Consider the following 26,099-nt stretch of genomic DNA (forward strand, 5'->3'; position numbering starts at 1 on the left):
ACATCCTCAAGTGCAGGAGTAAGCTGTTCAAATCTTATAACCCATTCCATAACACCACAACAAACAACCAATCATGTGATGTTTACAAGAATGCTGAACGTGAATATGATGCATTAGCTTAACCAGGAGGGGTGTTGCCAACTCCAGCTGTATATGCGCCTCTATCTCAGCCTTTGAGAGAGACTAATGTGGGGGACCATGGAGGAGAATTGGGAGGGGAGGTAGGCATGATCAAACAGTTAGGAACCCCTCTGGGAGTGCATTTGTAACACCAGTAGTAGTGCCTGCCGTTACGCTACTATGGGGTACTTTTGCAGGCCCGAACTTCTTCTCGTCTCAGTGCTACAGCCTCCGCACGTCCCCATTTCAGGGTCGTCGCTCGCCAGTGCGCTACGTTTGACAGTGCTGGAGCCTTCTAGTACATGGCAATGAGCCTGCAGACTATCAATAATGCCAAATCAATTAATCTGTTCGCAGCCTTTTGCTACAGGCGACCGTTTTAAAAAGCCCAAGCAATGACCCCTCCGTCGTGTATAGAGCTGTACGGCCAGTTACTGCTCTATTTCATTAGAGATCGAGTTCCACATCTCTACAGCTTCTTAGAAGGCCCAAAACCTATGTATCATATCGGCCCTCGTTCGCTGGCATCTTGGGGATGCTGATGTGGATATAAACATGTGGGAGAGGGAGGCTGGTGTGAGAATATCCCTTTGTAGTACGTTATGTTGAAGTGTGCAATACGTTCCTGGGCTATTCTGTCACTTCCTCCCACTCTTTGCTGGAGAACTCTCTACCCAGGTCTCTCGCCCGTTCTCTAGCGGTTGCTGCTAGTGGATCTTGTGCAGCACATGCAAGCTCTCGGGCACACCAAGTAATGAGCCTGCGCCCTCCCCCCCATTATTTGTAATGTGTGTATCGGGGTGTTGATCCGGTTCTATGTCTGTGATGCTCCACACCCTTACTAGCGCCGCCCTCAAGCATGCATGTACTAGGATCTGCCCCGCTGGGCGCACATATTACCCCTACATGTTCTGTACGCGTATAATGAATTATTCTTATGATATTCTGGGGTGCTGCAACTGTTCTACAGAAAGTTCTTCTGCAGGTGGGAGAGCCCATAGTTCTTTCCTCGTATCACAGTGTGTAAGCTGAAGTCAATGGTGAAGGTGGGGAAACTGTCCAACATGTCTTGTTGGAGCGGAGTGTCCTGTGTGGTTTTCTGAGCTACTGCACAAGCATTATCAGTGTTGAAGCATGAAACAAATTACAGTACATCTTGAGCAAGTTGTTGCTTTACGATACACCTGTTCTGTATGTCTGTGTTGGTGCACCACACCAACTGCTTACATTTATAGCATGCTTACATCTAGTTAGTGAACATTGATATGTATCGGGGTATTGTGTATGTAAGGAAATGCCTCCTTGGCATGGTTACCCCCTGACTTTTTGCCTTTGCTGATGCTATGTTTTGAATTGAAAGTGTGCTGAGGCCTGCTAACCAGGCCCCAGCACCAGTGTTCTTTCCCTAACCTGTACTTTTGTTTTCACAATTGGCACACCCTGGCATCCAGGTAAGTCCCTTGTAACTGGTACCCCTGGTACCAAGGGCCCTGATGCCAGGGAAGGTCTCTAAGGGCTGCAGCATATCTTATGCCACCCTGGGGATCCCTCACTCAGCACAGACACACTGCTTGCCAGCTTGTGTGTGCGGGTGAAGACCAAAACGAGTAAGTCGACATGGCACTCCCCTCAGGGTGCCATGCCAACCTCTCACTGCCTATGCAGTATAGATAAGTCACCCCTCTAGCAGGCCTTACAGCCCTAAGGCAGGGTGCACTATACTCTAGGTGAGGGCACCAGTGCATGAGCACTGTGCCCCTACAGTGTCTAAGCAAAACCTTAGACATTGTAAGTGCAGGGTAGCCATAAGAGTATATGGTCTGGGAGTCTGTCAAACACGAACTCCACAGCACCATAATGGCTACACTGAAAACTGGGAAGTTTGGTAACAAACTTCTCAGCACAATAAATGCACACTGATGCCAGTGTACATTTTATTGTGAAATACACCCCAGAGGACACCTTAGAGGTGCCCCCTGAAACCTTAACCAACTACCTGTGTAGGCTGACTGGTTTTAGCAGCCTGCCACACTCGAGACATGTTGCTGGCCACATGGGGAGAGTGCCTTTGTCACTCTGTGGCCAGTAACAAAGCCTGCACTGGGTGGAGATGCTATCACCTCCCCCAGGCAGGAGCTGTAACACCTGGCGGTGAGCCTCAAAGGCTCACCCCCTTTGTTCCAGCACCACAGGGCACTCCAGCTAGTGGAGTTGCCCGCCCCCTCCGGCCACGGCCCCACTTTTGGCGGCAAGGCCGGAGGAATTAATGAGAAAAACAAGGAGGAGTCACTGGCCAGTCAGGACAGCCCCTAAGGTGTCCTGAGCTGAAGTGACTCTAACTTTTAGAAATCCTCCATCTTGCAGATGGAGGATTCCCTCAATAGGGATAGGAATGTGACCCCCTCCCCTTGGAAGGAGACACAAAGAGGGTGTACCCACCCTCAGGGCTAGTAGCCATTGGCTACTAAACCCCCAGACCTAAACACGCCCTTAAATTTAGTATTCAAGGGCTCCCCTGAACCTAAGAATTTAGATTCCTGCAACTTACCGAAGAAGAGGACTGCTGAGCTGAAAAACCCTGCAGAGAAGAAGAAGACACCAACTGCTTTGGCCCCAGCCCTACCAGCCTGTCTCCCTCCTTCAGAAGAAAACTGCTCCAGTGACGCTTTCCCCGGGACCAGCGACCTCTGAATCCTCAGAGGACTGCCCTGCTTCCAAGAGACCAAGAAACTCCTGAGAACAGCGGCCCTGTTCAACAAAGACTGCAACTTTGTATCCAGAGGAGCAGATTTAAAGACCCCTGCAATCCCCGCAAGAAGCGTGAGACTTGCAACACTGCACCCGGCGACCCCGACTCGACTGGTGAAGAAACAACCCTTCAGGGAGGACCCTCCGGGGACTCAGAGACTGTAACCAAAGTTGTCCCCCCTGAACCCCCACAGCGACGCCTGCAGGCGACTGCCTGACTCTGAAATCCCGACGCCTGGAAAAGACCCTGCACCTGCAGCCCCCAGGACCTGAAGGATCGGAACTCCAGTGCAGGAGTGACCCCCAGGAGGCCCTCTCCCTTGCCCAGGTGGTGGCTACCCCGAGGAGCCCCCCCTTGCCTGCCTGCACCGTTGAAGAGACCCCTTGGTCTCCCATTGAAAACTACGGGAAACCCGATGCTCGTTTGCACACTGCACCCAGCCGCCCCCGCGCTGCTGAGGGTGTACTTTTTGTGTGGACTTGTGTCCCCCCCGGTGCCCTTCAAAACCCCCCTGGTCTGCCCTCCGAAGACGCAGGTACTTACCTGCTGGCAGACTGGAACCGGGGCACCCCCTTCTCCATTGAAGCCTATGTGTTTTGGGCACCTCTTTGACCTCTGCACCTGACCGGCCCTGAGCTGCTGGTGTGGTAACTTTGGGGTTGCTCTGAACCCCCAACGGTGGGCTACCTTGGACCCCAATTTGAACCCCGTAGGTGGTTTACTTACCTGCAAGAACTAACATTACTTTACCTCCCCCAGGAACTGTTGAAAATTGCACTAAGTGTCCACTTTTGAAATAGCTATATGTGTTTTATGTAAAAAGTATATATGCTATTGTGATTGTTCAAAGTTCCTAAAGTACTTACCTGCAATACCTTTCAAATGAGATATTACATGTAGAATTTGAACCTGTGGTTCTTAAAATAAACTAAGAAAATATATTTTTCTATAACAAAACCTATTGGCCTGGAATTGTTTCTGAGTGTGTGTTCCTCATTTATTGCCTGTGTGTATGTACAACAAATGCTTAACACTACTCCTTTGATAAGCCTACTGCTCGACCACACTACCACAAAATAGAGCATTAGTATTATCTCTTTTTGCCACTATCTTACCTCTAAGGGGAACCCTTGGACTCTGTGCATGCTATTCCTTACTTTGAAATAGCACATACAGAGCCAACTTCCTACAGTGTACTTTTGTGCCATTGAATTAAAAAGTGTGTTGTATGCATATGTGTAGCTCCAGGGAAAGTATGCCTGTGCTTAAGAGTGAGCTCTACTCTTGGGCATCTCTGCTTTATCTGCCATAGAGCTTTGAAGCTGTGCTGCGCCCCAAATGTGCTGCTGGGATTGTGCGTTGGGAGGAGTTAGCTGAATAGTGCTTTTTAGATTACTAGAGTTGTCGGCTTCGTGATAAGACTGCTGAATTGTTGTGATGGGGTTGATTCAGCCAAATCCTTATTATTTATTAGTAGTAATAGATGAACATTGATACATCAAGGTAAAAAGAAGTCCAGGAGGCATACCACGCAGTAAATTAATATTTTTGAGGACAGTGTGAAGTTTACTGTCATGACATGGTAGTTGTGATGTGTAAATGTAAAATAGTGCGTGGATGAATTTGAATTTGTAGAGCACAGGGATACCCAAGGGTGTCTTGGTACTCAAGACTCGTACTCCATAGAGCCCCTGATATTGAATTCACAATGAGTGATGCAGAGAGCCTTAAAGGACAAGCACTTATCTATAGGATACCAGTGAACCAATCTGATGTTTTTTTTTTTTTTTTTTTTATGGAACCACACGCAGGAATTTTTAACTGAAGACTGTAAGCCACATTTTGGACAATTTGCAGACTGTTGATCCAATAGCAAGGGGACACCTGGATAGTGGATAGTGAGTTTGCAAAATTCAGACGTGAGGAAACTAGAGCCTGTGCCACCATCTTAGGAGGTGGGAAGAATTTTCCATAGTAGGCGGAGGACATAGAAAGAAGTGGCAGCTGTTTTATTGATGTATGAAATAAAGGTGATTTTATCACATAGGACACCTAGTTTCCTAGTGACTTGCCTTGGTACAGGACTCAGTTCGGCGGGTCAGCTGTTGGGAGACCAGAAGAGAGTTTGATTGTTGAAGATCAGGATCTCAGTTTTCCCACCATACTATTTAAGACAGTTTAACAAATTCAGTTTGTTGTCGTACAGCACAAAAGTTGGTTTGAGTGGTAGCAACGTCTTTTGAAAAAGATGATAATGATAATCTGAGTATCCTTTGCATTAAGAAGTGATCCTCGCAGCTCAGCCAGCTGGGCCACAGATATATATCCAACATGGTCGTTGTCAGTAATGAACCTTGAGCCTCTCTGCATTGAATAGAAAAGTCTTGAGACTGGAGAGGTCTGTAACTCTCAGTTGGACAAGATTGATGCTATTTAGAGCTATCTTTCTTGCTCCGAATTCAACAAGTCTTGACAGACCACCGCGTGAGAAACCACGTCAAATGCGCGGAGAAGTTTATCAGGACCAGAGCCGTGGCTTCTTGCTGGTCTAGGATTCTTCTGAAATCATCAGTCCTGGTCAGTCAGCTCTCTACAATGACCTGTGCTGGTCTGAAGCACGACTGAGGCTTGTCCAGGAGGTTCTTGTTCTCCACATATGTGGGTAACTAGGCATGTGTTGCCTTCTCTACGATTTTGACTGACAAAGGAGGCAATGAGATAAGTCTATAGTCTGAGGACGAGGAAGCATCACATGAAGATTTCTTAATTATACTGCAACAGCGGCTTTTTTCCTCAGATACACAGGGACAGTCACAGCAGTACAAGCTTTGTTGCAACTAGCAGTGAGACTAGAGACAATCTGGCATACTATTAACTGAACACATTTAGGAGGATAAGGTCCAAAGGAGATTTAGGTGTGATGTTGTTAATCAGCTGATTAACATGATCCTCGGATAAAGAGGACATTTCTACAAAGAGGAGCTAGAAAGTTCTGCTTAAGATTCACTATATCTGCAGTTATTGAGAAAATGAGAACACGTGTTCATAATTATATCCCGGAAACATACAGCATGCTTATCACGCATTATTCAAGAAGGTGCAGTAGTGGTATCAGTCACTTTGGGGTGTGTTACGTTATGTTTATTTGTAAAGGGCACTATCACCTGCAAGGGTCTCCCGGCGCTGAGCATGCGTGTGCTCCTAGCCCTACCTAGGGTTGGTTGGTTAATTGCAAAGGCAGGTCTTCAGCTTCTTGTGGAATTCAAGAAGCTAGGAGGAGACTCTGGTGTCAAGTGGGAGGTCGTTACATGGTTTAGTAGCGATGTAAGAGGACCCCCGTCCTCCTGGCTGAGTTCTGTATGTGCGCGGAAAGTATGTGAGTAGGAATCATGCTGCATGTCTGGGGGTTGCTGGAAGCAAATGTTGAGATAGGTGGGGGCTAAGCTGTGTAGTGCCTTGAATGTGTGTGGAAGGATTGTGAAATGAGCGTGTGACTGTATCAGGAGCCAGTGGAGCTTCCTTAGGTGTGGTGGGAGGTTGAGGCGGAGCCTGGCTGCCAATTTCTGAATGGTTTGTAGTCTTCAAGTGACTTTCTTGCCGTAGAGGATGTTCCTGTAGTCCAACTTGCTGGTGACTAGAGTGTGAATGACAGTTTTTCTGATGTTGTTTGCGAGCCATTTGAAGATCTTTCTCAGCATCTTCTGGGTGTGGAAGCAGGATGCAGTAACGGCATTGACTTGAGAGATCATGTCCTGTTTGCTGTCTGATTATTCTGAGGTTCCTGGAACGGATGCTGGGTGTGGGTGTGGTGTTCTTTCCAAAGATCACTACTTTTGTCTTGTTGGTGTTGAACTTGAAACAGTTGTCTTTTTTTCCAGTTACCGACTTTGGTCATGCAGGCTGTGAACGTGTTTCTTGTGCTAGGGACCTTGTCCGAGAGGAGGAGTTTAAGTTGTGTGTCGTCAGTGTAGGAGAGGATGCTCGTGTTGTTTGCGTGGATGACAGCCAAGAGGGGTAATGTATGCGTTGAAGAACCTTATCTAATCTGTTACGAAGGAGCAGATCCAGGGACGGGCTGGACCTTGGATGCTAATCTCATGCAGGCACCTGATGATGGTGGGGTGTGATACCGTGTCAAATGCTGCAGAGAGGACCAGGAGAATGAGGGCTGTCAGGTCTCAAATGGCAGGGATCATGCAGGTGTCATCTTTGGTGCCAGTGAATGCAGTTTCTGTTTTGTGGTTGGGCCAGAATTCAGACTGGATTGCGTGAAGGAGCTGGTGGTTGCTGAGGTGGCGGTGTCGCATTGGTTGATTAGTTTCTCTAAGTCACTTGCCAGGCATGGTAGGGATGTGATGGGTCTGTAGTTGGAAAGTGTCTCTGGGTCGGCTGATGGTTTCATGAGCAGGAGCATGACAGTGGCATGTTTCCAGGTGTCCAGCATGACAGTGGCATGTCGTGGATGTGGCTGAGTCGATGGAGGCATTGAGGATGGGTGTTAGTGCTTCGCTGATCAGTAGAAGCCCTTTGGTGAAGGCGTGGTGCGGGCAAATGTCAGATGGACCCCAGGTGGATGATCTTCATTGTAGAAGCGATTTTGATGTTGATGTTGGCAGGAAGATGGGCTTGCCTTTGGCGTGGCATCGGTACGTCTGTCCTGCATACGTGCTGCAGCCACCATTAAATGAGACCCTGGATGAGAAGGGGGAGCCCAGGGTACCATATGCGAGAAACCAGTAATGTCACTTCCTATGCCAGTGGATGATGGGGACGAGGAGGCGTGAGGCCGTGAACTATGGAAAATAACTGCCTATTTGAGTTTTGTGCAATTTTGGTTTTAACTGAGTAGTTTTTGGCTTTGACAAGTTTTATTTGATTTTTATGAAGTCTGATGGCTTGTTCCAGATCTAGCCAGGCACTCTGCACTGGGAGTGTTTAAGGTTCATGGACTAGTGGAAGCATTGCTTCTCTAACAGGTTGCCACAATCAAGAATGCTCTGGCCAGCTGTTATCCACGTTGTAAACATTTCTAGGATGATTCTAGTCCATGAAACTACCAATGTTCCTGTACAGGATAGTACTGTTGAAGATGTGTGCCAATCACTGCTAAATGAAACTTGTCTGTGTCTTGGGTGTCTGTACGCAAAGTGTGAAAAGAAAACTGTCATCTACAAAAATACCTTACCGTGTTCGATTATTTTTCACTGCAATTGTGACATTCATGTTCGTGCATGAGTGTAGATGAGCAACCCTGGGGTCCAAGAATATCTTTTAATATCGGCCAAGGTAACCATGAACAACACTTACCTGCAAATGTGAGATCTCCCCCTTACTGGTGATAGCGAGCTGTGTGGTGACAGATTTCAGATCTCGTCTCTGGCCCTCTAACTAATGTCCCTCTGCTTCCTCCTCATAGATAACTGAGGAGAGTTCTCTGTGCTGAGAGAAGGTGGATAGCAGTGAAGGAGAACTCTTTCCATAACCAGCTCCTCCACTCACAAAGGGAGCTTTCCTGAGCCGCAGCCATGGGCAAGAAGGGCAAGGTTGGCAAGAGCCGGAAGGACAAGTTCTACCACTTGGCCAAGGAGACTGGTGGGTAAAGCTCTTTGGCGGTTCTGGGTGTTTGTTTTTAAGGCTGATATGCAACAGACTGAGTGTGCTTGGCCTCTGGTACGCCTCCATACTTTTGTGCCGATGTCTGGATTCTTGAGTCTTGCTCCGTTCAGGTCTCACATCTCTGACCCTTTTCTGGGACTCCTCTTTGAGCCTCACTCCCTTCTTCTCTGTGCCCCTTGTTCCTCTGACTCGTGCAATACCATTTTCTTTCTTTGATGCTTCTGTCGGTCTTTGCCTGTCTTTCACCCCTGTTCTCCTTTGTGCTAAATGTTCTCTCTTGTACCTCCATTAACTCTGTCTTGCGCTGTTGAGTTGCTCTTGGTCTCAACGTCTTGTCTCCTTCCTTCTCCAGGGTATCGCTCCCGATCCTCCTTTAAGCTGATACAGCTGAACCGTAAGTTCCAGTTCCTACAAAAGGCCCGTGCGTTGGTGGATCTGTGTGCAGCTCCTGGGGGATGGTGAGTTCTCCTGGCAGCTTTAATGACCACCTCAATCTTACACCAAACATCTGTGTTTGAGTATCAACACCCAGTCCATTCCTTACAGAATTGTAATGAGCTTTTTTCTGTTTTTACTAGGCTGCAGGTGGCTTCTAAGTTCATGCCAATGTCCAGCCTGATTATCGGTGAGTTAACAGAACAAGTGCAGCTTCAAAAGAAGCTTATACAGTGAAGGGCCCAAAGTCTAGAGAGTGGGAATCTGTTAGGAATACATGAGGGGCATTGAACCTTATTTGAGCGGGATAGTTCCTATGGAGCAGCTTCTGTAAGAATCATATAGGGTGAAAGAAAGGTCCTAGTGTGTACGGGACAAGAAACAGGAGATTTAAGCCCCTCCCAGCGGGCGAGGGGTCCTTGTAGGTATAAAAGATTGTGCGAGAGAGCTGTAGCCTTTGCGGAGCATCTGCTGCTTACAGTAGCTGCTTCCCAGATGTGCCTCACAGATCCCCTCCAGCCACATGTTAAACATGTGTGCCTTGTACAGATAGTCTACGTGCAGCACATTGGCCACTTCCATTTTTTTAAAGTTCCATTAGCCAAGCTGTCACGTGCAGTCGTTGATGGTAAAACGTGTCTTACTTAGAGTCCAGGTCGTCAGTGACTGCGTCTCCCATCTTCAGGCCACACTACAGGACAGTTGACGAGGTGCATAGAAACCCCAGAAACATCCTTCTTGGTGAAAGGATGAGAAATGAAAGTGGGCAGAAGGAGGAGCACAGTAGGGACGCTCTGCAGTATCGGTTGAGGGGCTGACATGTACCCCAACTGATTTCTGAGCTTGTTTGGTAGTCGAGGGGCACCCATTCTAGCTGGAAAATTGTCTTAAGGAAGACACAGAGCAAGCTAGTGGCTGCAGGAGATGCACAGAACAAACTCCAGCGACGTTACTCTAAGTGAAAATCTACAGCTTGGGCAGGACAACAGAAATGTCTGGAGCCAGCGAAAGAGTCGGGTGATGGGGAATCTACAGGGAGTTCACTTGATGAACAGGCCATCAGTGGAGTCTACAAGTGCAACTGAGGCATTTAAAGTGGTACCCAGGAATGGCAGGACAAATACCAAGCATTCGGCTCGAGTGGGCGCAGCAGGGGGATTGTGTAGTTGGTAGACTGCAGGGCTGGCCCACTTTTAACCCCTCTTCATTTCCCTCCTTGCAGGAGTTGACTTGGTCACTATTAAGCCCATCCCTAATGTGGTGATGCTGCAGGAAGACATCACGACTGAGAAGTGCAGACAGGTATTGGTTGTGTCCTGGGAGTGGAATGGAGCTGAAGCTGCTCACGGGCAGCAGGGATTTTAGCTTTCGAGCAGTGGTCCCTCCCATGCCATGCGTGACACCCTCAGTAGGTTATGTAACTTTGCGTTATAGGTTTATAGTAAGAATGAAAAACGTGAAATAAGTATGGATGCAGAGTAGTCCTCTCTCAAAATAATTTAATGGCTGAAGTTGTCGTGTGGCATTGCATCACCTGGCAGCTTTGCCCATCCAATGCCTTGGGAGGGTCCATCTTCAAACTCTCTAACCCCCCTATCCCCCTGCCCACCGCTAATGCAAATTTCACTTAACAGCAGAGCGGTCATGGCGGTATTTGCCTATCATGTATGTGTTTTCTTTGAGTGCAGAGCTATGGGTGGCATAATAATCCCCATCCCGTAGGTTTCTGTGCAGAGAGGGTGAATTGATCACCCAGTAAACCCCCTCATTTACCTGTATCCCCAGTGCGTGGACCTTGGGGTGCATTTGTTTGTCCCCATTGCCTGTGGTGAGTATGAGGTGTCAAGGCCTCAATTCCTTGCTACCTTTTGTCTTGGTGCTCTTTGAGAGAAGCAGTTTGTACCTCAGATGGTGCATAAGTTCCTGAGCTACAAACCAGAGAGGAATCAGCCTCTGAGACAGCGCAGTTATGCTCCCTATTCACCCAGGACACCAAAACACACTTCCTTGGGTACACACTACAAATCAGACATGCTTAGCATTACTTTTCATTAAAAATGAGCAGTTTTCTCTTAAGTGCAACACCCTCCAAATCACTTTCAAATGGTCTCTGTTCTGTCTAGTTACTCCAGTCTGTTCCATCCCTGCTAATAAATAAGCTGTCTTCTCTCTAGAGAACGTTCTCTTCACTTTTGAGGCTAGGGTCCAGTAGGGTCCAAATGTTTACGTCGTTATCTTGAAGTAAAAGTAGCTGTTTTGGTCTTTGTGGGTGCCTCACATGTACCTATCTTTCCAGGCATTGCGAAAGGCTCTCCAGACCTGGAAGGCAGACGTGGTTTTAAATGATGGTGCTCCCAACGTTGGCGCTAGCTGGGTGTTCGACGCATATTCACAAGGTGACTTCCTGATTTATTTCTGACGGCCCCGGTGCCCTTACTGTCTGGTCTGCCAGTTCCTTCGTGTGCTTTCACTCATGAGCTCTTTGGATCCACCGCATCAGCACGTTTGGTGTATTAGCATTGTTGAGTTAATGTTTTCATTAAATGAGGTTAGAGCTTTGTCTCATTCATAAGGAATTGTTCATGTTTGCTGTCCAGAGGAACAGAACATCCAGTATATGCTTCTGTGATTTACCTTTGGGGGCATCAAGATGGTTCGTCCAAAGTAGAAAGAAAAAGCCACTTCAGACATATTTATAATCTGGATAACTTGGACCCATTACATCCCATCACTAAACGCACACCTGCATTATTCTCATCTGGTTGGTCAGTAAACCTGCAAAGTTGTCTGAAGGTAAGACTCCAATAGAACCCTTTCTACTTTGGTAACCCCTGTCATCTTCCTGGTATGACCTGTTCGGCTCAAGCTATCGACTAGCTCAACAGTAAAATGACCTTGTGACAAGTCCACTGCCTTTAGCACCAATGGCTTGCATGTACTCGTATGTGTAAACTTAACCCGGGGGAGCCCTCAATCAGTCTCAAAGGTTTGGGGGGAGAGGGGGACTCCTACCTTTGCTCGCAGTGCTAGAGCTGGTTCTGTAGAAGCAATATTGGGACTCTGAGCTTCAAAAGAGTCCTGGTGAAGTGTCGTAGGGCAGTGGTGCCAGTAAATAAAAATACATAGAAAATAATGTGCCACAGTGGATGGCTGGATGTTAGTAATTGGCACATCAGACATTGTTATGGAAGAAAAAAAAACTGTTTTTGTTTCTCGTTGTGTTTCTTTTTGGTTGAAAGGATGTTGGGTTATCTTTGTATTCGCCCACTTTGTAGGTGGCTTGCGAGACGGAGGGCGTTCTGTCCCAGCAGTTGGTTTCTGGTCTTAGTCCTGGTTTTAGATAGAACAAATTGCACATCTGTCCCTGTTACTACAGGTACACCAGGACACCGAGGCCTTTAAGCGGACGTGCTGGGTGCACACAGGGACAGTGTGCCCTATTACAATCAATGTACTGCCCCTAGGGCAAAGTCTATTTTCACTGTGCATCATCATGTTTTCTGTCCTTTTTTACGTACTTGATAATAAATGATCTTACCCCTATTTAATGTCCTCGCATTAGGTTTATATTTAGTTTGTTGTGTGTTGCTAACAGTGTCAGGCAGTATTTCGGTTTGTTACCTCGTCTGCCTCCAGAGTAACCCTTGTAAGCCCAGTCTTGCTTCCTGGAGTGCCAAGTGGCCAAAGAGAGTCACTCGGCTGCCCATGTAGAGTGCCTCATCACTGGGGCCCCTGGACACAAGTGGTAAACAATAGTATCCACAATAAATACTGTTTAGTAACCACTGACCGGTCCAGGATCTAAAGAAAATACCTTTTACCCTCTCCCGCCAGTGAGGCTGGCATCTTTTAATAACATTTTTACTGGCGATACCTCGCTCCATGCTGACACTTGTACCTCTGCATGTGAAATAAAATGAATGAAATGAAATCTGGATTTGTACAGCACACGGCTCCTCGAGTGTCCTGGCGCTCATATCAGTCAATGGGGAGGGGCAGAGAACAGCCAGTGAATGTTTGAGCAAAAAGCCAAGTTTTACTTTTGAACTGACCCTCAGAATCTACTTGTCAAAAGTCTAAGGGGCGTTTTATTCCAAGCTTGAGAGCCCCACCTCTGCAGGTATTCTCTGCTTCCACCCATGATGGTGACCCCCCTCCCTTCGTGGTCACCTGCCATCTTGATGACTCTGCTCCTTCTGCTGTCTCCTCTGAATTGCTCGCTCTCTGACCTGATTGTGCTTTTCCTCACGCTTTCATGATCCTTCATTCCCTTATTTGCGGGTACCTCTTCCTCAGTTTGCTGACCCTCTCTGCCTCTCTGCAGCTAACCTGACCCTCATGGCCCTGCGCTGTGCCACCGAATGTCTCAACAAAGGAGGATGGTTCATTACCAAAGTCTTCCGCTCGAAGGATTATCAGCCGTTGCTCTGGATCTTCCAGCAGTTCTTCAGGAAGGTGCAGGCCACCAAGCCCCAGGCCTCCCGGAATGAGTCTGCTGAGATCTTCGTCGTCTGCCAGGGTGAGTGCTTAGAGGCATCGATCGTTCTGGGTGAATGAACAATACATGCATGGCATAGTCTTTCTGCCTCAGTAGACCTGTCAGAGCAGAGCCTGGCTGTCTGTCCCCCAAACCCCAAGCAACATTCAAAGCCTTGGCCATCAGATGTCACTGTCAATAGTTCTTGATTCACCATGGGCAGGCAGTTCAGCGGCACCCCCAGTTCTGCCCAGAGCAGGTGTATTATCAGTAGTTGGTTGCCCCTGCCCAGAAGCTGTTCTGTTTCAGAAAAACTCCCAGTCCTGACAAACGGGTGTCACGCTTAAGGACTCGCTTATCTCTCTCCGCTACCTGTTTTTGCTAACCTTCATACCAGTTGCATCATTTCTTTTGATATGCAGGTTATCTGGCACCTGACAAAATTGACTCCAAATTCTTTGACTCAAAATATGCATTTAAGGAGGTGGAAATCCAGGCTAAAACTGTGAGCGACTTGATTAGTACAAAGAAGCCAAAGGTAAGACCTTTCTGTTGTAGTGGTGTGTGTCAGGACGTGTGTGCACATGGGTAGTTATACTAGTGGTGGTGGGAGGTACTGCAGTGTACTCGGGGCCTTATACTCAGGGGTTATGTGGCAGGGCTGAGCACCCCCCATAACACTCGGCCCCCTAAATGTAACCTGCAGCAGGCTAGGGATTGCTTTCAGAATTTAGTCTTTGCTCAGGTTAACATTTTCTCCAACCCAGAGTATGTTGAGCATGCAAGCAAACACTGAGGACCTGCGGTGTATTGTCAAAATTGTTAAACATGAAACTGTTTTTTAATGTTTGCATGATCAGCAAAACTGCCCCTGTATAGTCAACTATAAAAATCAATGAGACAGAGGAGATCGTTGTAACGTTGCACAAGTCGCTGTGCTCAGTGCCTTAAGCCTTAATAAAATGCATGTTTTTCTTGTCAACGCTTCCTTTTATAACTTATCCTTCCCAAAAACACTCCTCATCCGGACCACTTTTTTCCGATCACTAGAGCTGTCACCCATCGTTATCACCTTAGCACTTTATAGTAGCGGTAAGAGGGTATAAGTAGTTTACAGACAGTGACATCATGTGGGGCACTTGACACTATGGCTTGTACACTGACACAGCAAAGTCACCCTGACACTAGGAAACAGACCGGGGCACTGGCAGAGGGGCACAGAGTAATGTTGGGACACTGGCATGGGACAGTTTCACTGTGACACCAACCTCGGGGCGCTAGGCACAAGGATAGTGAAGTTTGGACACAATACTAGATCGTTGGCACATCATAGGGACACCTAGTTTGGGGAGGTGGCACTGACGTGTACACTGACAGATGGCTGACTCGAGGACGGTGAAGTGTGGGTGCACGGATGCTGCCACTTGGACTCACACACTAGAACGCTGACACAGATGCACCAACCATGACATGAGGAGGTTGACACAGTGATGGTGGCACCGAAATGGATCAGACACGTAAGCTCTGGGACATCGACAGGGAGGCTCTGACACCGACTCAGCCCCCGGCACAGCAGCAGCCAGAAGGCAGTGTCGCTACTGGGACACAGATACACCGGATTGCTGGCAGAGGGGCCAGCATTGATGCCAGGGCAGCAGCATGGGACGCTAACACTAAGAGACTGATATGGACAGTAGGATACAGGCACTAAGATACTGACCCTTGAACACAACACCAGGACAGTGTGATGCATGCTCTGGGGCACGAAAGCGGAGGATTTATCCCCAGGGTGCTGACTTTTAGTTACTGAATTATGTTCCCGACTAAGGTCTAATGACACATGGACACTGACATGGAGACAGTGGCATTGGGACACAGGATTGGATACTCACTGGGACACCTGCGTGGACCTGTGGCCCCCAGCACAGCCTGGGCTTTTAGCCACAGGAACACTGCCAGTGCACACAGACCTCCTGAGAATAACATGGAATAAATAAATACCTGAACGAGTAGTTTATAAAGCTGGAGCAGTTTGTCTGGAAGGGTGTCCTGGTGCTGAAAGCTGGTGAAGTTAGATGACCTAGCAGAACAGTAATGTTTTCGTGCATTTAGTAAATTTAAAGTGATTGAATTCAGAACAATGATTGCAGAGTAGAGGATTCCATAACTCAGATGCAGGTTAGGAAGGCGCCATCCCTGCTTGTCCTCTACGAGAGATGCAGGGAGCAGTTAGCAGGGATTCATCTGAGGAGCGTATTCTCCTCTCTGAAGATTAAGGATGAGCCCTGGACTGCATCAGTGTCGGTCCTTATTTACAGTAAGCTGCACGGCAGATACAAAGGTTCTTAAAAAGCTCTTGCTGCTCCGGAGCCAGTGCCGGTCCCCTGGATGTGAAGAGAAGTGGTGGTCGCGCCAGAGCCAGTAGGGGCACTACAAAGAAGATTGTGAAGTCAACAGTTGCAGCTCCTGGGAACTCCCAGATGAAGCAAACTACAGCAGCCAACTTAGGACAAAGTACGAGACAAAACAAGAGCTCTGACCACAGTATAGCGCAGGTCATTGGGGAACAAAGGAACCTCTGTGTAACACGTGTGTATTGAAAAAAAGCAAGTGCAGGGAAGTTCATTCATTTGCTTCCTGAAAGCTAACGCAATGTCAAAAAAGCCACCTAGATTCTTCGCTCATTGTTTGGAGAAGGAGTTTGACCCAGTTCTGGCACTCACAAGGCGGGGGACCAGACCAAAGAAGCCCCTCCAAAGAGCAAAATGTCTGCCTTGTCACTCGTGAGGTTGAGAGGCTTTTCATCCAGGATGTATCCACCAGCAAAGACTTGCTAAAAGTATGGCCAGGCGCAGGGGTTTGTTGCAGACACAGTCTGCATGGGACTTTGGAGAGCAGCTGCAGCTTTGAATGAGGTGGCGCGAGAGGCGTCATGTAAACGATAAAGTTTGAGGCTCAGTGAAGGATCCAGCGGGACACCATACCTCAAGGACTTAGGTTTTGAAGATTGAGATTATAAAATGACAGGCGAAAATCAGTCAGTCTGAAAAGACGAGAGCCATTTCAGTGCTTGGATACGTATCCCAGTTGAGTGTACCTTGTGTCAGAGCAAATTATGGGGACCGTATCAAATGCAGCAGTAAGAGAATAAGTGCTGCACTTCCTGCGTGATATAGCATCATCCGAGTGCATTACATAAATGTAGAAAGTTAATTATTCATTGTACTTTCTACAATTCTAGCTGGAATGTGAAGAAGCGAAGGAATTAGTTGGGGGCGGAAGGGGGGCTAGTTCAGGAAGGGAACAAGAATGGCTTCCTTCCAAAGCTGGGGTTCTGCTGCTTGTTCCAGAGCTGTTACAGTGCGACAGGAGCTGGGGCGCTGGTGAATCACGCACAATCCTGAAGATGTTTGCTGGGTACAGTCCTTAAGGGAACCAGACTTTGCCCGAGAATACGTTTTTAATGTTTTCCAGTTGCAGGATTTGGAAATCCTGAAGGACAGAGAGCTGGTTCTCTGGCAGATCGTTGGAGGGACCTCTGGACATGTCATCAAAAACCACTTAATAGCAAATTTTAAAACCTTTTTTTTTCTAAATATATTGATATTAGAATGCTTACATTGGCACATGGACCATGAGATAGAAAACTGCCATGGGGCACAGGGACACGGGTAGATGAAAAAATTGAGCTACTCCACTTGATACTGGAACACTGGCCGGCTGAAACAGAGAAAGACGGATGGACATACACTGACGCACTCGCCTATGGCCACAAACGCCCATTCTTGCACAAGGCATCAGCAGAGGGGCACTGACACACGGATGCTGCAACCCACGGATAGAGGCATTAAGACTAGGAAATGACACTACACACGGGCACCTACATTGGCACCGGCTTGCTTGGTCCAGAGAAGCAACGCTGCCCTGGGGAATCTGCCTGGCGGGACCCAGACACTGGGGCTCCAACACTTGCTCAGGAATACTGATAAGAGGGACTCGGACATGTAGTACTGACATGCGGCTGCTGAGGCAAGGCCACAGATGCTGATACATTGACACAGAAATGCAGGGGATGTAGGAAGTTGGCTCTGTATGTGCTATTTCAAAGTAAGGAATAGCATGCACAGAGTCCAAGGGTTCCCCTTAGAGGTAAGATAGTGGCAAAAAGAGATAATACTAATGCTCTATTTTGTGGTAGTGTGGTCGAGCAGTAGGCTTATCAAAGGAGTAGTGTTAAGCATTTGTTGTACATACACACAGGCAATAAATGAGGAACACACACTCAGAGACAAATCCAGCCAATAGGTTTTGTTATAGAAAAATATCTGTTCTTAGTTTATTTTAAGAACCACATGTTAAATTTTTACATGTAATATCTCATTTGAAAGGTATTGCAGGTAAGTACTTTAGGAACTTTGAATCATTACATTAGCATGTATACTTTTTACATTAAACACAATAAGCTGTTTTAAAAGTGGACACAGTGCAATTTTCACAGTTCCTGGGGGAGGTAAAGTAATGTTAGTTTTAACAGGTAAGTAAGGCACTTACAGGTTTCAGTTTTTGGTCCAAGGTAGCCCACCGTTGGGGGTTCAGAGCAACCCCAAAGTTATCACACCAGCTGCTTGGGGCCGTTCAGGTGCAAAGGTCAAAGAGGTGCCCAAAACACCTAGGCTTCAATGGAGAGAAGGGGGTGCCTCGGTTCCAGTCTGCCAGCAGGTAAGTACCCGCGTCTTCGGAGGGCAGACCAGGGGGGTTTTGTAGGGCACCGGGGGGGACACAGGTCAGCACAAAAAGTACACCCTTAGCAGCGTGGGGGCGGCCGGGTGCAGTGTGCAAACACGCGTCAGGTTTGTAATGGTTTTCAATGAGAGATCAAGGGATCTCTTCAGCGTTGCAGGCAGGCAAGGGGGGGGCTCCTCGGGGTAGCCACCACCTGGGCAAGGGAGAGGGCCTCCTGGGGGTCACTCCTGCACAGGAGTTCCGTTTCTTTAGGTGCTGGGGGCTGCGGGTGCAGAGTCTTTTCCAGCTGTCGGGAAATTGAGTTCAGGCAGTCGCGGTCAGGGGGAGCCTCGGGATTCCCTCTGCAGGCGTCGCTGTGGGGGCTCAGGGGGGACAACTTTGGTTACTCACAGTCGTAGAGTCGCCGGAGGGTCCTCCCTCCTCCCTGAAGCGTTTTCTCCACCAGTCGAGTCGGGGTCGCCGGGTGCAGTGTTGCAAGTCTCACGCTTCTTGCGGGGAGTTGCAGGGGTCTTTAAATCTGCTCCTTGAAACAAAGTTGCAGTTCTTTTGGAGCAGGGCCGCTGTCCTCAGGAGTTTCTTGTCTTTCTCGAAGCAGGGCAGTCCTCAGAGGATTCAGAGGTCGCTGGTCCCTTGGAAAGCGTCGCTGGAGCAGGTTTCTTTGGTAGGCAGGAGACAGGCCGGTAAGTCTGGAGCCAAAGCAGTTGGTGTCTTCTGTTCTTCCTCTGCAGGGGTTTTTCAGCTCAGCAGTCCTCTTCTGCTTGTAGTTTCAGGAATCTCAAGTTTTAGGTTCAGGGGAGCCCTTAAATACTAAATTTAAGGGCGTGTTTAGGTCTGGGGGGTTAGTAGCCAATGGCTACTAGCCCTGAGGGTGGGTACACCCTCTTTGTGCCTCCTCCCAAGGGGAGGGGGTCACATCCCTAATCCTATTGGGGGAATCCTCCATCTGCAAGATGGAGGATTTCTAAAAGTTAGTCACCTCAGCTCAGGACACCTTAGGGGCTGTCCTGACTGGCCAGTGACTCCTCCTTGTTGTTTTCTTTGTTTCCTCCAGCCTTGCCGCCAAAAGTGGGGGCCGTGGCCGGAGGGGCGGGCAACTCCACTAAGCTGGAGTGTCCTGCGGTGCTGTGACAAAGGGGTGAGCCTTTGAGGCTCACCGCCAGGTGTTACAGCTCCTGCCTGGGGGAGGTGTTAGCATCTCCACCCAGTGCAGGCTTTGTTACTGGCCTCAGAGTGACAAAGGCACTCTCCCCATGGGGCCAGCAACATGTCTCTAGTGTGGCAGGCTGCTGGAACCAGTCAGCCTACACAGCTAGTCGGTTAGGTTTCGGGGGGCACCTCTAAGGTGCCCTCTGGGGTGTAGTTTACAATAAAATGTACACTGGCATCAGTGTGCATTTATTGTGCTGAGAAGTTTGATACCAAACTTCCCAGTTTTCAGTGTAGCCATTATGGTGCTGTGGAGTTCGTGTACACCAGACTCCCAGACCATATACTCTTATGGCTACCCTGCACTTACAATGTCTAAGGTATTGCTTAGACACTGTAGGGGCACAGTGCTCATGCACTGGTGCCCTCACCTATGGTATAGTGCACCCTGCCTTAGGGCTGTAAGGCCTGCTAGAGGGGTGACTTATCTATACTGCATAGGCAGTGTGAGGTTGGCATGGCACCCTGAGGGGAGTGCCATGTCGACTTACTCGTTTTGTCCTCACCAGCACACACAAGCTGGAAAGCAGTGTGTCTGTGCTGAGTGAGGGGTCCCCAGGGTGGCATAAGATATGCTGCAGCCCTTAGAGACCTTCCCTGGCATCAGGGCCCTTGTTACCAGGGGTACCAGTTACAAGGGACTTACCTGGATGCCAGGGTGTGCCAATTGTGAAAACAAAAGTACAGGTTAGGGAAAGAACACTGGTGCTGGGGCCTGGTTAGCAGGCCTCAGCACACTTTCAATTCAAAACATAGCATCAGCAAAGGCAAAAAGTCAGGGGGTAACCATGCCAAGGAGGCATTTCCTTACACAACCCCCCCCCCCCCCAATCGAAAGAGGATGAGACTAACCTTTCCCAAGAGAGTCTTCATTTTCTAAGTGGAAGAACCTGGAAAGGCCATCCGCATTGGCATGGGCAGTCCCAGGTCTGTCTTCCACTATAAAGTCCATTCCCTGTAGGGAGATGGACCACCTCAACAGTTTTGGATTTTCACCTTTCATTTGCATCAGCCATCTGAGAGGCCTGTGGTCAGTTTGAACTAGGAAGTGAGTACCAAAGAGGTATGGTCTCAACTTCTTCAGGGACCAAACCACAGCAAAGGCCTCCCTCTCAATGGCACTCCAACGCTGCTCCCTGGGGAGTAACCTCCTGCTAATGAAAGCAACAGGCTGGTCAAGGCCATCATCATTTGTTTGGGACAAAACTGCCCCTATCCCATGTTCAGAGGCATCTGTTTGCACAATGAATTGCTTGGAGTAATCTGGAGCTTTTAGAACTGGTGCTGTGCACATAGCTTGCTTCAGGGTGTCAAAGGCCTGTTGGCATTCGACAGTCCAGTTTACTTTCTTGGGCATTTTCTTGGAGGTGAGTTCTGTGAGGGCTGTCACAATGGATCCATATCCCTTCACAAACCTCCTATAGTACCCAGTCAAGCCAAGGAATGCCCTGACTTGAGTCTGGGTTTTTGGAGCTGCCCAGTCCAGAATAGTCTGGATCTTAGGCTGGAGTGGCTGAACTTGGCCTCCACCTACAAGGTGTCCCAAGTAAACCACAGTTCCCTGCCCTATCTGGCATTTGGATGCCTTGATAGAGAGGCCTGCAGATTGCAGGGCCTTCAAAACCTTCTTCAGGTGGACCAGGTGATCCTGCCAGGTGGAGCTGAAGACAGCAATATCATCAAGATAAGCTGCACTAAAGGATTCCAACCCAGCAAGGACTTGATTTACCAACCTTTGGAAGGTGGCAGGGGCATTCTTTAAACCAAAGGGCATAACAGTGAACTGATAATGCCCATCAGGTGTGGAGAATGCTGTCTTTTCCTTTGCTCCAGGGGCCATTTTAATTTGCCAGTACCCTGCTGTTAAGTCAAAGGTACTTAAGAATTTGGCAGCCCCTAATTTGTCTATTAGCTCATCAGCTCTAGGAATGGGATGAGCATCTGTCTTGGTGACAGAGTTGAGACCTCTGTAGTCCACACAAAACCTCATCTCTCTCTTTCCTTCTTTGGTGTGAGGTTTGGGGACTAAGACCACTGGGCTAGCCCAGGGGCTGTCAGAGTACTCAATTACTCCCAATTCCAGCATCTTGTGGACTTCCACCTTGATGCTTTCCTTAACTTGGTCAGACTGTCTAAATATTTTGTTTTTGACAGGCATGCTGTCTCCTGTGCCCACATCATGGGTACACAGGTGTGTCTGACCAGGGGTTAGGGAAAAGAGTTCAGCAAACTGCTGCAGGACCTTCCTACAGTCAGACTGCTGTTGGCTAGAGAGGGTGTCTGAGTAGATCACTCCATCCACTGAGCCATCTTTAGGGTCTGATGAGAGGAGATCAGGGAGAGGTTCACTCTCAGCTTCCTGGTCCTCATCTGTCACCATCAACAGATTTACATCAGCCCTGTCATGGAAGAGCTTAAGGCGGTTCACATGGATCACCCTCTTGGGGCTCCTGCTTGTGCCCAGGTCCACCAGGTAGGTGACCTGACTCTTCCTCTCTAGTACTGGGTAAGGGCCACTCCATTTGTCCTGAAGTGCCCTGGGAGCCACAGGATCCAGAACCCAGACTTTCTGCCCTGGTTGAAATTCAACCAGTGCAGCCTTTTGGTCATACCACAACTTCTGGAGTTGTTGGCTGGCCTCAAGGTTTTTACTTGCCTTTTCCATGTACTCTGCCATCCTTGAGCGAAGGCCAAGTACATAGTCCACTATGTCTTGTTTAGGCTCATGAAGAGGTCTCTCCCAGCCTTCTTTAACAAGAGCAAGTGGTCCTCTTACATGGTGGCCAAACAGAAGTTCAAAGGGTGAGAATCCTACTCCCTTCTGAGGCACCTCTCTGTAAGCGAAAAGCAGACATGGCAGGAGGACATCCCATCTCCTTTTGAGTTTTTCTGGGAGCCCCATGATCATGCCCTTTAATGTCTTGTTGAATCTCTCAACAAGGCCATTAGTTTGTGGATGATATGGTGTAGTGAATTTATAAGTCACCCCACACTCATTCCACATGTGTTTTAGGTGTGCTGACATGAAGTTGGTACCTCTGTCAGACACCACCTCCTTAGGGAAGCCCACTCTGGTAAAGATACCAATGAGGGCCTTGGCTACTGCAGGGGCAGTAGTTGACCTAAGGGGAATAGCTTCAGGATACCTAGTAGCATGATCCACTACTACTAGGATGTACATATTTCCTGAGGCTGTGGGAGGTTCTAGTGGACCAACTATGTCCACACCCACTCTTTCAAAGGGGACCCCCACCACTGGAAGTGGAATGAGGGGGGCCTTTGGATGCCCACCTGTCTTACCACTGGCTTGACAGGTGGGGCAGGAGAGGCAAAACTCCTTAACCTTCTGGGACATATTGGGCCAGTAGAAGTGGTTGACTAACCTCTCCCACGTCTTGGTTTGTCCCAAATGCCCAGCAAGGGGAATATCATGGGCTAAGGTCAGAATAAACTCTCTGAAACCCTGAGGCACTACCACTCTCCTAGTGGCACCAGGTTTGGGATCTCTTGCCTCAGTGTACAGGAGTCCATCTTCCCAATAGACCCTATGTGTTCCATTTTTCTTGCCATTGGACTCTTCAGCAGCTTGCTGCCTAAGGCCTTCAAGAGAGGGACAGGTTTCTTGTCCCTTACACAACTCTTCCCTTGAGGGTCCCCCTGGGCCTAAGAGCTCAACCTGATAAGGTTCCAGCCCCATAGGCTCAGTTCCCTCAGAGGGCAGAACTTCTTCCTGAGAAGAGAGGTTCTCTTTTTCTTGCTGTGTTGCAGTTGGTTTCCCAGCTGACTTTCCTTGTCTCTTGGTAGGCTGGGCCCTTTTTCCAGACTCCAGCTCTACTTTTTCACCCTGAGCCTTGCACTGTGCCCTTGTCTTGACACACACCAGTTCAGGGATACCCAGCATGGCTGCATGGGTTTACAGTTCTACCTCAGCCCATGCTGAGGACTCCAGGTCATTTCCAAGCAAACAGTCTACTGGGATATTTGAGGAGACCACCACCTGTTTCAGGCCATTGACCCCTCCCCACTCTAAAGTTACCATAGCCATGGAATGCACTTTAGTCTGATTGTCAGCGTTGGTGACTGGATAAGTTTGTCCAGCCAGGTATTGGCCAGGGGAAACCAGTGTTCGATGGCATCTGTCGCTGTAGATACGCATGTTCTGCAATAGCTCGCCATCTGGTGTTGGGCCGGAGTGTTACAAGTTGTTTTTCTTCGAAGAAGTCTTTCGAGTCACGGGACCGAGTGACTCCTCCTTTTGTCTCCATTGCGCATGGGCGTCGACTCCATCTTCGATTGTTTTTTTTCCGCCATCGGGTTCGGACGTGTTCCTGTCGCTCCGAGTTTCGGAACGGAAAAAATAGTTAATTTCGGAAGATTTTCGTCGGTATTGTTGCGTTCGGGATCGGCGTACTTAGATTCCACACCGCATCGAAGATCGAAGAGCTCCGGTGCCCTTCGGGGTAGTTTTTCGATCCTCCGTCGGGGGCCTGGTCGGCCCGACCGCGTGCTGAAGAACGCCGATGGAACGGACCCCGTTCCGTTTCTGCCCCAAATGCCACAATAAATACCCCTACACAGACCAACACTTGGTCTGCAACCTGTGCCTGTCACCTGAGCACAGCGAAGACACCTGCGAGGCCTGTCGTGCGTTCCGGTCCCGAAAAACACTCCGAGACCGTCGAGCCAGAAGACTTCAAATGGCGTCCGCACCGACAGCCCAACGGGAGTTCGAGGAACAAGAAGAGGAAGGTACCTTCTCGATCCAAGACTCAGACTCCGAAGGATTCGACGATACACAAACCGTGAGTAAGACGTCGAAAACCACACAAAGAAACATTTACAAGGCCCAGGGGACGCCACTGCCACCAGGCCATGGCTCGACCCATAAATTCGGTGACCGACCGTCGGCACCGAAAAAGGCCCAAACAGTGCCGAGATCGCCCGACTCCGGTCGAGACACCGGCACGCAGCCTTCTCGGGACCGAGAAAGTGCTGGAGACAAGCCTCGACACCGAGATGCCGGTGTGGACACGTCTCGACGCCGAGACAGCGGCACCGAAACAGATCGACGCCGAGAGGTTTCGGCCCCGAAAAGGAAAAAAGTCACCTCGGAGCCGAAAAAACACGCAGACAAAGTTTCGATGCCGAAACAAACTGCAAGCGACCCAGCTTCAGGCTCTTATACAGAAGAGCACTCGCTAACCTCCCAAATGCAAAAGCATAGGTTTGAGGAAGAGCTACAAGCAACTGATGTGGACCATACGCAAAAGCGTATCTTCATTCAGCAGGGAACAGGAAAAATAAGCACCCTTCCCCCCATTAGGAGAAAGAGAAGGTTGGAGTTCCAGACGGAACAAGCACCACAACCAAAAGTGGTGAAAAGAGTTACACCACCACCCTCTCCTCCGCCCGTGATTAACGTTTCACCAGCACAAACGCCATCACACTCCCCAGCTCACACCACCATGAGCCAGGGTGACCAAGATCAGGACGCATGGGACCTATACGACGCCCCAGTGTCAGATAACAGCCCAGAGGCATACCCTACAAAACCATCTCCACCAGAAGACAGCACCGCGTACTCTCAGGTGGTGGCTAGAGCAGCACAATTTCACAACGTAAGCCTCCACTCAGAACAGGTCGAGGATGATTTCTTGTTCAACACACTCTCCTCCACCCACAGCTCCTACCAAAGCCTGCCTATGCTCCCTGGTATGCTCCGGCACGCAAAAGACATATTTAAGGACCCGGTCAAAAGTAGGGCAATCACACCAAGGGTGGAAAAAAAGTATAAGCCGCCTCCTACGGACCCGGTTTTCATCACAACACAGCTGCCACCAGACTCTGTTGTTGTAGGAGCAGCTAGGAAAAGGGCCAACTCTCACACATCTGGAGATGCACCACCCCCAGATAAAGAAAGCCGCAAGTTCGATGCAGCTGGTAAGAGAGTCGCAGCACAAGCTGCAAACCAGTGGCGCATCGCGAACTCCCAGGCACTACTTGCGCGCTATGACAGAGCCCACTGGGACGAGATGCAACATCTCATTGAACATCTGCCCAAAGACTTCCAAAATAGAGCAAAACAAGTGGTTGAGGAGGGACAGACCATCTCCAACAACCAGATACGTTCCTCCATGGACGCTGCAGATACAGCTGCACGGACAATTAATACATCTGTAACTATCAGAAGGCATGCATGGCTCCGAACGTCTGGTTTTAAACCAGAGATTCAACAAGCAGTTCTCAATATGCCTTTTAATGAAAAAGAACTGTTCGGTCCAGAAGTGGACACAGCGATTGAGAAACTCAAAAAAGATACAGACACTGCCAAAGCCATGGGCGCACTCTACTCCCCGCAGAGCAGAGGGAATTACAGCACATTCCGTAAAACGCCCTTTCGAGGGGGGTTTCGGGGTCAAAGCACACATGCCAGCACCTCACAAGCAACACCGTCCACTTACCAGGGACAGTATAGAGGAGGTTTTCGGGGACAATATAGAGGAGGGCAATTCCCTAGAAATAGAGGGAGATTTCAAAGCCCCAAAACCCCTACTACTAAACAATGACTCACATGTCACTCACCCCCTCCACACAACACCAGTGGGGGGAAGAATAGGTCATTATTACAAAGCATGGGAGGAAATCACTACAGACACTTGGGTTCTAGCAATTATCCAACATGGTTATTGCATAGAATTTCTACAATTCCCTCCAAACATACCACCAAAAGCACAAAATTTAACAACACACCAT

At 48.8% G+C, this 26,099-nt stretch overlaps 1 protein-coding gene across 1 annotated transcript in view; it reads left to right on the forward strand.

Annotated features, from left to right (window-relative positions):
- Positions 1 to 26,099, forward strand: part of FTSJ3 (FtsJ RNA 2'-O-methyltransferase 3) — a 102,414-nt gene that overhangs the window by 11,901 nt on the left and 64,414 nt on the right. Inside the window, exons 2-8 of the mRNA XM_069233077.1 lie at positions 8,286 to 8,461; positions 8,838 to 8,943; positions 9,064 to 9,110; positions 10,143 to 10,222; positions 11,217 to 11,316; positions 13,245 to 13,439; positions 13,820 to 13,935. Coding sequence (XP_069089178.1) covers positions 8,395 to 8,461; positions 8,838 to 8,943; positions 9,064 to 9,110; positions 10,143 to 10,222; positions 11,217 to 11,316; positions 13,245 to 13,439; positions 13,820 to 13,935 — 711 coding nt within the window. The 5' untranslated portion in view covers positions 8,286 to 8,394. The remainder of the gene's footprint in view (positions 1 to 8,285; positions 8,462 to 8,837; positions 8,944 to 9,063; positions 9,111 to 10,142; positions 10,223 to 11,216; positions 11,317 to 13,244; positions 13,440 to 13,819; positions 13,936 to 26,099) is intronic.

Source organism: Pleurodeles waltl, chromosome 4_2 (genome assembly GCF_031143425.1).
Source record: "Pleurodeles waltl isolate 20211129_DDA chromosome 4_2, aPleWal1.hap1.20221129, whole genome shotgun sequence".
NCBI lineage: Eukaryota > Metazoa > Chordata > Amphibia > Caudata > Salamandridae > Pleurodeles > Pleurodeles waltl.